The sequence below is a fragment of the Xenopus tropicalis genome, chromosome 1 (assembly GCF_000004195.4).
Source record: "Xenopus tropicalis strain Nigerian chromosome 1, UCB_Xtro_10.0, whole genome shotgun sequence".
In the NCBI taxonomy this organism is placed as follows: domain Eukaryota; kingdom Metazoa; phylum Chordata; class Amphibia; order Anura; family Pipidae; genus Xenopus; species Xenopus tropicalis.
This window is the reverse complement of record NC_030677.2, coordinates 90344711-90358142: the sequence shown is the minus strand read 5'-3', so window position 1 is coordinate 90358142 and position 13432 is coordinate 90344711. Positions and strand designations below refer to the sequence as shown.

Sequence of the window (13432 nt, the reverse complement as noted above, 5' to 3'; positions counted from 1 at the left end):
GAAGTCCCGTTTGCAGTTTGCCACAAGCCATGTGGGGGACACAGCAAACATGTGGAAGAAGGTGCTCTGGTCAGATGAGACCAAAATGGAACTTTTTGGGCAAAATGCAAAACGCTATGGGCCGATACACTAAAGTGCGATAAAACGTGCGCTATTTTTAGTGTGCGCTAAAAATTTTACCGCGTCTTAATTTTGGCGACTTTTCGCACAATTCACTATAAGCATACTCGCTCTATTTTACGCTCGGTATTTCATGCGATAGCTTTGTCTCGATAAATAGCATGCGCGGTATTTTCCGCATGCACGCTATGTATCGCATGCGCTAATTGTCGCAACGACAATCGGCAGCATAATAATGGCGACATTTTGCCCTGGGAGAGCACAGGGTGCTAGAGAGGTGCTAGAGAAGTGCTAGAGATAATAAAATGGGGGGGGGGCATTTAAGAATATTTACCCAAATACTTAGGGGTCCGTTTGCTAAAGTGGCTTAAATTAAGTGGGAGATTTTAGACACAGAATAAACGGCAAATATGTTATGGGCACTTTATTAAACGGGGACAAATATAATATTGCAATTATTCTGGCAACAAAACATTGGATTGGCAGTTATCACACTCGCCAGAAAATACGCTACGTACTAATTCTAAGTTTTACTATTCAGCAAAATGGGCTAAAGACTAAATTGTTGTCAGAATATTTGCAAACATTTAACCCATATAGCATATTGATGCTGTTACTGATAAATGTAAGAGTGTAGGGGAAACTACCGTATATACTCGAGTATAAGCCGAGTTTTCCAGCACTCAAAATGTGCTAAAAAAGGAATTCTCGGCTAATACTCGAGTCGGAATACTTGTGTCCTATCGGTGCATCCGTGTGCTACCGGCGCATCCCATGTCGCGACGCGCGCAACCACTCCCCCACCACGCCCCCGTGCGCTGTCATAGCGCGCCGGCCTAGCGCACACACACGTCGCTCCTCATCTGGCTTTCCTTCCCGGAGCTTCACTTGCCTGGACTGGGAGACATGGTAGACAGCCACTTGTTCAGCGTTTAGTTTCCTGCAGAACTCCAACAGGTCAGTGCCCGGTGCCCCGCTGCTCGGTGTATTGGGCAGGTACGGTGCCCGCTTGTGGCCATCGCATTGGGTCAGAGTTCACTTGTTAAGGAGCCATATAAGGACTAAGTATTACTGGGGCCAGTGTGTGGGCAATGTCAGGGGCACAGCGTGTTCCCTTTGGGTGAAACGTGGCCATGGTGTGTACAGCTGGTAACTTTAAGAGGTTGCAGAGGGTACTGCTTGGTGGGTTGTTTGGGTTGAGAATGGCTACTGCTTGTAAGGGAGTGTGAGTAAGGGATAGAGTTTGCATGTCTGGTCATCCTAAAGAGTGGCTACTGCTGAGCACTTCATTTGGGTAGTGTGTGTCCTGCTGGTCAGAATAAATGGGGTAGCTGAGAAACTTTAACTATTGGGTTTACTCGGATGGGTTGAACTTGATGGACAATGGTCTTTTTTCAACCCTATGTAACTATGTAACTATGTAACTATGTAACTATGTATTGGACAATGTATTCAGGTGACTGTATGTAATGTTTGGTGCAATATGGGCTTAGAGAGAGCACTGTGTGGGGCAGAATGGGTACTGCCCTATAGGGCAAAATTAATATTCATGGTTACTATATGGTCAGAATAGATACTGCTGTGTATAGTGTGGGGGGGGAAGAAAAATTCAACGAGGTGGAGCCCATGCTGCAACTTAGACCTAATCACAACCCCTATCTGGACGCTGACATGGAGTCTCAGACTGACGGCTCTATCATCTCCAGGACTGCAGTGTATGTGTAATGCTCCACCTTGTAAGCACCATTGTTATACGCTTCCACCACTGAGCTCACACTGACCGCAGGCCCCAAACACATGGACTACAATGTTTCCATCCAGCCTCATCCTAACAATAAGCAATCAGGATTGCTGGTGTAGATGTACAAACTGTTCCCATCAGCTCACCACATGGACTTCATTGTGTAATCAGGGAAAATGGGCCTTTTGTGCTCCATTGCAGAAAACATGTCAGATTGCATCCTGCACCGCACATAGTAAGGGAATGCTCTTATGTTTTATTTATTTACTGTTATTTATATCACATCAGTCCCTGCCCTGGAGAAGCTTGCAATCTAAGGTCCATATCTGGTTGCTAGGGCCTTGTTTACCTTAGCAACCAGAGAGTGGTTTGCAGAAGAGACTGGATGAGATAAGAGTCAGAAATATTTACTGTTTCCTAGTACACATGATCTTATCTTTCTTAAACTTGTGATTCTACATCACTCACCCCAAAAAGTATACAGAACTATATAAGAATTAAATAACAAATTTACACATCACAATTTCATGCGCCTCATTTTCCAGCCCGTACCTTGTGTTTTAGGCTTATACTCGAGTCAATAGATTTTTCCAGTTTTCTTAGGTAAAATTAGGTACCTCGGCTTATATTCGGATCGGCTTATACTCGAGTATATACGGTACATGAAAGTATAGAATACCAAATCAAGGAAGGATAAATAACGAGATATTACTCAGTTCAAAAGTTGAAAAATCTGAAATTTTACTATAACAATAAAATATGAAAATAAAAATAAAAAAGGGGGAAGGAAAAAAAAACTTAGGGCTTGCTGCCCTTGAGTTCCTCAAAGTCCCTCCTCAGTTCAGCAACTTCCCCCCCGGAGCTGGGCCAGCTCAGCCCTCATATTGTCCAGGTCCTCCTGCATGGACCGATGTGCTGGGCCAGGAGAACCTGGTGGCTGGCATCCGGGGGGCTGGGGGGGAACTCAAGGGCCGGGGAAAATGGGGGCAAACTGGGGGAGGAGTAAAGGGGGGAGATGTCCGGGGCCTCCATGGCTTCCATGGCCTCCTCCGCCTCCATGGCCTCCTCCGCCTCCTCAGCCTCTGGGGCCTCGGGGGCCTGGGTCAGTCCTGGAGCCTTAGGGGCCTTGCTGGGTCCTGGGGCCTCTGGGGCTTGGCTGGGTCCTGGGGCCTCTGGGGCCGGTAGTGGGGCCACTTGACGTCGGGCCGCTGGGGCTGGTAGGCGGGCCGCTGGGGCCGGTAGAGCCTGCTGGGCCGGTAGAGCCTGGAGGGCCTGGGGTTGGGCCTGGGGAGGAGGCGCCAGCTGAAGTTCTGTGAAATAGTATTGCAAGATGTTATTTTGTGTAATATATTATATATATATACATTCATACACCATCATAAATAACGGGGCCCCTCACAACAACATTTTTTGGGCCCCCCTCCTCCCACGCCCCCAATGGCCCCTCCCCCTGTGAACCCTCACATCAATACAAAGGACACACAGACATTGTTAGCCAGGGCCCCCTAAAACATTCGTGGCCCTTCCCCAAATGACTCATACTATGGGCCGCTCCTTGCTGCTTCCACCCTGCTTTAAACTTATTTATGCATATGTATTTGAAAATAGATGTGTGTATATATATATATATATATATATATATATATACAATACGAAGTGCTGGGAAGCTGCACACCATAAGGAACAATAATACCTGGGTGCCTGTGGCAAAACAAAATCTAGACAGGCATGGGGTGACAGCACACACAGGATTTTGACAAGGAGTCACAAAGATGTGAAATAATATTCAGAGGTTTATTGTGACCAACATTTCAGTTCCTCACTGGCATTATGGTTGAACGTGATGGACGTATGTCTTTTTTCAACCCAACTTACTATGTTACTTTCATCATCCCTGACATTTCTTACATTTGTACCTTTAGTTCAAATTACTAAATCTTTTACTGAACATATACTGTAAAAGCATAATAAAGTACAATAATTACCTTCTGCAATTTCAGCAACCAGTTCTGGGCTCCTGCGCTTCAGGTCGGACCACAGACGCCGGAGCTGGTGGGGGTCCACAACAAGGGCAAACCCGGCGAGCAAACCCTCTTTTAGCTCACCCAGGATTGCCCTCTTCCTCTCGTGGACCCCTAAGTCCCCCAGCGGTGGGTGGTCATATCCTGCACGCAGGAGCACGCTGATAATGTAGCGCCTCTCCCCTGGTAGCAAGTCAGAAACCCCAGGCATGTCCTCTCAGTTTGGTGGCTGCAGGCTCAATGACACAAAATGGCCCCAAGTCGCACATGTCAGGAGATTACAAAATCGCCACAAAATGTCCGCAAATCGCGAGATTACAAAATCGCGATTAAAAAAATTGCCAAAATATACATAGTAATGTATTTTGCGCGAAAAAAATATTCGCTGCTACAGTACAGTATATTATCGCGACAAAATATTCACAGCTATAGTACTGTATATTTTGGCGACAACATATTCACCGCTATAGTACTGTATAATAGTAGCGAAATTCCATACATGCCAAGACTTTAGTAAAATTGAGTAAAAAGACACATACTTGAATAAATAACACTGTAAGTCTATATTTTATTGCAAAAAAACTCATTTGCTGTACTTTTGTATAATTTTTCACCTGCCTGTAGTAGGTGTTAATTTTGAGTAAAATTGAGTAAAAAGACACATACTTGAATAAATAACACTGTAAGTCCATATTTTATTGGCAAAAACTCATTTACTGTACTTTTGTATAATTTTTCGCCTGCCTGTAGTAGGTGTTAATTTTCGCATAGCCGAATGCGATATTTAGCGCGCAAAAGTTATAGTGAATCATGCGATCGTATTCTTTTCAGCGCGGAAATGAACACATGCGGTAAAACTAGCGCGAGAAATACCGCATGCGAAAATGGCGACTTATCGCACGCGATAATACTATGGTGAATCGCGAGCTAATTTTCGCGTCTTTTTTACCGCAAAAAAGCGTGCAATAATTTTTATTGCACTTTAGTGAATCAGGCCCTATGTGTGGCAGAAAACTAACACTGTACATCACTCTGAACACACCATCCCCACTGTCAAATATGGTGGTGGCAGCATCATGCTCTGGGGGTGCTTCTCTTCAGCAGGGACAGGGAAGCTGGTCAGAGTTGATGGGAAGATGGATGGAGCCAAATACAGGGCAATCTTGGAAGAAAACCTCTTGGAGTCTGCATTCACATGTTTTGAGGCCATCATAATATATTCATGCCTATCCACTAAATAAGGACAGTCACATGTATTGGACACCCAGATATATTCACGATGCATGATTGGAAACTTGTGTTTGTAAGCATGCTTAACTTGGATGTCATAGCGTGTCTCTTGTCCGATTATCCTTCTTCCTAAAACCTTGGCATGGATCACTGTGCAAAAGGAAAAAACAATTCCAGCATTCCAACAATTGCAAAAAATTCCAACATTGTTTCCATTCCATGGGAAAATGTAAGATTTAGGGGGGATTGTAATAAAAAATATTTACAATGTGAAAATGTATGCCTCTGTGCGAATAAATTTGCATTTGCACAAATTTAATAAAGCTACCTGCTGATTGGATGCTATGGGTTGCTAGACCTAGGGGCTGATTTACTTACCCACGAACGGGTCGAATGGAGTCCGATTGCGTTTTTTTCATAATGATCAGTACTTTGCGATTTTTTCGTATGTTTTGCGATTTTTTCGGATTCTTTACGAATTTTTCGGATCCAATACGATTTTTGCGTAAAAACGTGAGTTTTCCTATCCATTACGAAAGTTGTGTAAATAGTTGCGCATTTTGCGTAGCGTTAAAACTTACGCGAAAAGTTGCGCATTTTTCGCGTAAGTTTTAACGCTACGAAAAATGCGCAACTTTTCGCGTAAGTTTTAACGCTAGGAAAAATGCGCAACTTTTTACGCAACTTTCGTAATGGATACGAAAAACTCGCGTTTTTACGCAAAAATCGTATTGGTAACGAAAAATTCGTACAGAATCCGAAAAAATCGCAAAACATACGAAAAAGTCGCAAAATGTTCGTTTTCAAGTCGGAACTTTTCCAATTCGGGTCGGATTCGTGGGTTAGTAAATCAGCCCCCAAGTGTCAACTTTGCAGGTTTTTTTATACCCAGTTTGGCTGACAGAAGTAATTACAAAGGCATGACTGGCAGCCAAGGAAACACAGATTTTAAATTTGAGGGGTAAAGTATTTGAGAAGCATTTAAGCACTATAACTTTGGAAATAGCTTATTCTTACCAAAATCACTTTGACAGTACTGCTTTATCCTTTGTGATTTCCCCTTTGGAGTTTTACGACTTGAGACTGGGGCGGATGTTCACCTTCCAGCAGGACAACGACCCTAAAAATAAAGCCAGGGCAACAATGGAATGGTTTCCTCCACTCATTTATCAGTAACAGCATCAATATGCCTTATTTATCCTCTCACCACATATTTTGCACTTATCAGTACATCAGTACTACATACAGTGGGGTTAAATTTTTGCAAATATTCTGGTGACAATTTTGTCTTTAGGCCATTTCGCTGAATAGTAAAGCTTGCGTTAATTAGTACATAGCGTATTTTCTGGCGAGTGTGATAACTGCCAATTAAATGTTTTGGCGCCAGAATAATTGCAATATTATATTTGTCCCCGTTTAATAAACTGCCCATAACATATTTGCCGTTTATTCTGTGTATAAATTGTACCACTAAATTTAACCCACTTTAGTAAACGGCAAATATTTCTTAAATGCACCCCCCTATTTACTGGCCTAATTTGTTGTTGTACTCCACAGCTTTGAGGACATAAGTTGCGCACATAATAATAGGCATGCCATACATACAAGTAAAATAAGTAGGAAAGAACTCAAAAAGGAAGGAAAGTCAGTAAGCCAAAAGGAAAAGCCAGTTGAGTATAAAAGCAGATGAGCAAGTGTTAAATAGAAAGATGAATGTAAGATATTTACCTGTATCTGGAGTCCTCTGCCAGCTTTTTTTTCAGGACCCGCTTTATATCCTGGTACCGCTTCTTGCAGTGTTAAACTTGCTATAAACGTGCTCCGCAATGTCCCTCCAGGCCTTCGATTTGACAGCAGTGGGCGTCTTAATGGCATATTTGCCGATGACCTTGTGGTATAGCGGCACAAGGCTCTCCACTAACGGCTCATTTTCAAACTTGGTGAATTTGAAATTCTGGAGCCTTGCTCTTCTGCTGTTGTCTCTTCCTTTTGCCTGATTGGGGGGGGGAAGCTCCTCGCTTTCTCCACTGGCTTCCTCCGGCCGGTAATCCCTGTCTGTGTTCTCAGCGTTAGACACATCAGGGCTACCCAGGTAAACAGGCCTCTCTTCTGTGTCACTGCCGGAGCTGGGTGACATGGCAGCTGGAACAGTTGGAAGGTGCTTCATCTTTTTGGCCACCTTTTTACCTCCCACACTAGTCTCCATAATTTTTGTTTTGCGCTCTCTCTCTCTCTCACAATAGCACTTCCACCTTCTGTGCTCTCCCAGCGCAAATGCGCAAAATGGTGCTAGTTTTATATGCTACCGCGTGCGTCAATTCGTGTATTTATTAGCATGTATGCGAACGTGCGTTAATTAGCGTACACGTGAAAAGTACCACACCGCGCATGTGTTAATTAGCGTGCATGCAAAAAGTACTGCGTGTGCGTTAATTAGCACGCACTTTTTTTTTAAATTGGGGTGTCGTAATTGGGGTGTCATAATTGGGGTGTAGCCACAAAAGTGGGCGTTGTCAAAAAATTGCCGCACTACGCACGCCAAATCTTCTTGTCCCTCTTTTCATTTTTCAAATGTTGGGAGGTATGGTTGAACTATAGCTAAGCACATTATTAATACAGTGCTATCAGCTAACTGGTGCAATATGACGGCAAGGAGGACAGACATTGGAGCCTTATTAGGGTCACTACTACAGTGGGGGAATTAGGCAAACTTGTGCAACTTTATATTGCAGTGTAAAGATATGAGTCAGCTGGTATCCTTGGATGGAGGAGCTTATGTTATATGGGTTTGTGCTCTACTCACTGGTGTACTTATAAGTGTCTCATATATACTGAGTTACACTGCTACCATAAATATCTGTTTGTATATTGTACTATACGGAGGGGCCCCCACACGAGTGGTTATTCTGCTTATGTTAGAGTTTTTTTATAAATAATGCTATTAATATCTTGTGTTTTATTGACTTGTCAGGGGTAGGGTTGCTACTTGGCCAGTATTTTGCCAGTGTAGCTACCTCCGGCCTACCCTCAACCTGCCCAAAATTCCTAATCAAGCCAGGTTATTATTGCCCATACACACAGGGTTTCTGTTGCTCCACCTCCAGCCTGCCCACCTATATCACTGGTCCAACTCCTTTTGCATCACCCCTCCTCCCCCTACATTGTTGTCTCACCCCCTCCATGTCACCAATTTGCCTACTCCCACTCCCTTAACTTGAGCAAGAATCTTTCTTAAAAAAAGGGGCGGGGGCAATCATAATGAGGGGATATTAGGCTTATTATAATGATGGGAATAGCTGACTCACCTCAAGGTATCATATTTATGTTTTGAATGCTTTAATTTAAAATTCATTTTTAGCTGCACAATCCATAGAAATATCATCAGTTTTGTGCTACAGAATCAGTACAGCATTAGTTCTCATTCATCTGTAAGACATTTCATTTAATAACCTGCCCTTTTAAGATTAGTGTTTGTTCTTTGTTAATGCTTATTGCTATGCAGCACAGCCGGCACTAGAGGGTGCCCTCTATATCAGGCCACACATCATCTATGCACTGGGGATGGGGCAGCCATGTGGGGCAGAGCTGGCAGTTTTTTACCTTGTTAAATAAATCCTACAAACAAATCCTTTTGTGTGTGTGTGTATGTTGTATTCAAACAATGGGAAAAAAGACCAGTAAATGGACTTCAATTAAAACTTGCATGTTATTGGATAATAAATATACTTGCTTCTTATTGGTTCAGTATTTTGACTGACCGTGTTGTTTCACAGAATGGATATTTTATCAGTTTTGTGGAACTGAGTATTCATTTTGTTGATAGAATGAATTCTGTGCTACAGTTACACCATTATATATTTTGTGCAAAGTTTTGTTTTACATAATTCATTCTGTAAAAACTTGTTCTGTTATATGGATGTTATACATTTGTGAGACAGAATGCTTGTTAAAATTTACAGAATGTATAATATACATAATATAATTATATCCTTTTGTGCATAAAATTACACTGGAAGACCTTTCCTTAATCTTAAGGGTTTATGTTATAAAGGGCATTAAGTTTGCCCAGGAGAGATAACTCATAGTATTTACTTGTCACCTTATTGATTGCTCTGGGCTACTGCTCCTGGGCAAACATAGTGCCTTTTGTTACATGTGGGAGTTAGATCCTAGATTCCTGTACTCACGTGGAGGGAGAAAGGTATGAGAAATATCCATTGTGTGGGTGTGTAATACTGCCAGAATATCCTGAGGCTACTCCTGGGGAATTTCAGAGTATACAAGGATGGTGCACGTACTATCTCTGCAATATTGATTACAGAATACTGACACTGTGGATGGTTATTAAGTGATCTTGAGTCACACGGCAGACTCTATTTATGTGAATGGAAGTTTTGTGAAGGGGTTTTCTCATCACACTTTCCTGACCTCAAAATGCTTTTTGCCAAGAAGAATGGGCAGTTTACAGCATGAGAAAAGTAAAGGTCCTCCCTCATTCACAGCTATCACAGCATACTACAAACTGTCATTAATGCTGAAAGGGGACACAATGTTAAGAAATAAGAGGTGCAGACTTTTAAATGGGACCATTTTATTATTTCCTTTATGGCTATGGTATGTTTAAAGATTGTGCTATTCTGTGATGCTTCATATTTTAATTTGAATTACAATAAGATATGCCTGTAATGTTTTCTTGAAAAATGGTCCACATCTTACAAACTCTGTCAGCGTTATGTAAACCTAGGAGCACAGCATATTTTTTCTTCTTGCAAAATTTCTTTACAATTACATAGTTACATAGGGTTAAAAAAAAGACCAGAGTTCAAAAAGACCATCAAATTCAATCCTTCCAAGTGCACCCGGCACACACAAACCTATGCTGACTTATCCATTAACATACATAAACCATATATATCAACATCAAAACTAACTGTAGATTTTAGTATCACAATAGCCTTTGGACACTATGCTTGTTTAAAAACTCATCCAAGCCTCTCTTAAAGGCATTAACAGAATCTGCCATCACAACATCATTCAGATAGCATTCCACAACCTCACTGTCTTTACCATGAAAAAACACTTACACTGCTTCAAATGAAAGTTCTGTTCCTTTAATCTAAAGGGGTGGCCTCTGGTGCGCAGATCCTTGTTATGGGAAAAAAACACCCCCTATCTCTTTATAATCCCCTGTAAACCGCCCCCCCTTCCCTGTAACCAGATCCTCATTTTCCATTTTGCTGTCCAGTTTTCCAATGTTTTTGGATAACTTTGCAATTCTGGCAGCATCCTGCATGGAACGTATAGTTTTGCACAATTTTATATTGTCAGCAAAAATAGAAACAGTATTTTTGATGCCCACCTCCAGGTCATTATTAAACAAGTTAAAAAGCAAAGGACAAAGGACAGACCCCTGCGGTACACACTGGCCCAATTAGAAAATGCTCCATTTACCACCACTCTTTGCAATCTATCCTTCAGCCAGTACAAACATTATGTTCTGGGCCAGTATTCTTCAATTTTATCATTACCTTTCAATGGGTACTGTATCAAATGCTTTAGCAAAGTAAATGACATCCACTGCCATTCCAGCTCACCTCCTCATAAAAGGCAATTAAATTGGTCAGTCTAGATCTGTTACGCGTAAAACTATACAGGCTCAAACTTATAGTATTGTATTATTATCAATGTATTCAAGATAGTGTATGATAGTGTATGTAATGTATTCAAATTGTTTTTTTTACTTAATAGCTGAAGTCTCTGGAAACTGCTGCCAATATCGCAAGAGAGCTTGCAGAGCACACTAAAGGGCATCTGAATGCTGGCGACATTACATATTCCATTCGAGCTATGGATCAGTTGGTTGATTTGCTGGATGTTCAGCTGAGGAATTTGACACCTGGAGGAAAAGATAGTGCAGCAAGAAGTCTAAATAAGGTTAGTCACTTTTAAAAAAAATACCCATACTGGCTTTCTTGTGGTGTTATGAAGAGCCCAAACAGATATGTGTCATAAGTTTTTTATGTCATGTTTGGATTGCAAGGTAGGTATTAATTGATGCCAGTGACAAAACAGGGAAAAAATTTTGATTTGGTGAATCTTTCTAGGCACTATTCAATTTTGAAATTCAGGCATGTGGAATCTGCAACCCTCTGGATACTGTTGAACTACAAATGTTGGACATCACTTATATAATGCAATGGAAATTATTTAAGCAGAATATGTGGAGGACTGAAGCTGACTATTGTTTCATTGGTGCATGTAGTCAGGATGAGCAGTGAAAAAAGCAGAACGGGATGGACAAACTCTGTTTTTAACAATTTAATATACGATACTAATACATTTATATTGCTACTTGTCTATTCAGGATTTAAAAGGCTAATGAGGAAAAACTTTACTAAAGGGACATTTTAAGGCTGTTTAAAAATTATAAAAAAAAAATACTATTCATGTATATATAGTATATAAACTGGGGAAGTGCTGGTTATAAGTAGTTTGGGGATGATAAGACAAATATTTTTCTTGAACAGGGCACCAAAAAGAATAAAAAAGTTTATCATTTTGAGGTTGTTGAAGAGGTGCTTTGCACTTATTCACCCGCTCAATAGTAATTGATCCCCTCTATATTCTATAGCAGGGGTCCCCAACCCCTTGTGAGCCACAATCAAATGTAGAAAGACTTGGAAAGCAACACAAGCATTATATGTTGATGGAGGTGCCAAATAAGGGATAAGATTGGCTATTATGTAGCCTCTATGCACACTATCAGCTTACAGGAGGCTTTATTTGGTAGTAAATCTTGTTTTTATTCAACCAAAATTTGACTCTTAAGTCAGGAATTCAAAAATAACTACCTGGTTCGGGGTCACTGAGAGCAACATCCAGGGGGTTGGTGAGCAACATGTTGCCCCGAGCCACTGGTTGGGAATCGCTGTTTTATAGTATTCAAAGGGTTGCCTGGAGAGGAGATACCTCTTTATGAGCTACTTCTATTTGACATCTCATAGTTACATAGTTAGGGTGGGTTGAAAAAAGATCAAAGTTCATCAAGTTCAACCACTTCAAACAAACCCCAGTGCCATATATACAAACTGCAGTTAGACACAAAGGCCACTCTGTCATAAGGACAGTCTTTACCAGATTATCAGAACAGTTCGAGTTAAACACACATATATAGCCCATAAAATGCTTAGCATGTTCGACATCAGAAAAATGTTGATAGGAGTAAAATATCATATAAATCTTTGGGTGCTACAGTCTCTAGCAGGTGTATCCAATGTGATTCCAGTTTAACAACATAAATTTAAGATTGCCACCTCTCCTAGAAAGAGGCATATGGTCATTGCCATGTTCCTGAATTGTGGTAAAAGAGGATTTTAAAGTTACCCGAAATTACCTGAACTGTCAATGCAGATGCCTTGGAGGTTAAGCCTTCACCTCCAGAGGCAGGACAGAAAAAGAAGAAACTTCACAAGCTCCACCCTGCTCCTTATAAGTCAGTGCTCCTCCTTTCCCTTTCAGTTTTTATTATAATAGACAAGTTAGGAGGTGTAATTGATAGAAAAGAGTAAAACAACAAGAGTAGACCCGTAATGAATGTGTTTATAACTAATAACCTTGAACTCAACTGAACTGATAACTTACTAAGGGGGGTGCTTACTGCAAGTTTGTGCCATTTACAAAGGATTTTCGGGTAAGTTTAAAATCCTCTCTTTTCTAGAATGGCCCTGCCTTTCAGTGCAGACACCATGTGAACGTCCTAAAGCTGTCCCTTTTCTAGGGTGGGTCCAATATAACCCCCCTTAATGCTGCATAACTGCCTGGAAGACTTTCCTGCCAAAGGCTGCTGGTGCAGAATGGAAGACCTGGAGTCTATAAAACTGAAAATGTAGAGAGGGATGCCCAAGTGGCTGCCTTACAAATTTGCTTTGGTGTGGTGTGAGTTGTATAACACCCATGAGGTACTAAGCACTCTGGTGGAGTCTGCCTTATCACTAAATGGTCTAGGTTGCTGTTTGAGATCATACGCATAATTGATTGTACGTACAGCCATCTGGCTATAGTACATTTGGATGCCGGGGCAGCTTTGTGAAATGCCATAAGTGACCAAAAAAGCATCAATTTTCCTATAGGTTTTGGATCTGTCCAAGTAGAACCTCCTTGCCCTGACTACATCTAACATATGGAAGGCCTTTTGCTTGTCATCTGAGGGCCATGGGCACAGAGAAGGGAGATTAATCTTCTCATTAATATGAAAAGGGTAGACCACTTTAGGTGTAGAGGATGGAATCATTTTGAAAACTGTTCTGTCTTGGTTCAAGAT

General features: G+C 41.4%; 1 protein-coding gene across 6 annotated transcripts in view; it reads left to right on the top strand.

Moving 5' to 3' along the window:
* adgrl3 (adhesion G protein-coupled receptor L3) overlaps positions 1 to 13432 on the top strand; it is a 1193186-nt gene that overhangs the window by 549706 nt on the left and 630048 nt on the right. For all 6 annotated transcript variants that reach the window (XM_031903606.1, XM_031903589.1, XM_031903595.1 and 3 more), the window contains one exon: positions 10861 to 11046. In XM_031903606.1, the coding sequence (XP_031759466.1) occupies positions 10861 to 11046 (186 nt within the window). The remainder of the gene's footprint in view (positions 1 to 10860; positions 11047 to 13432) is intronic.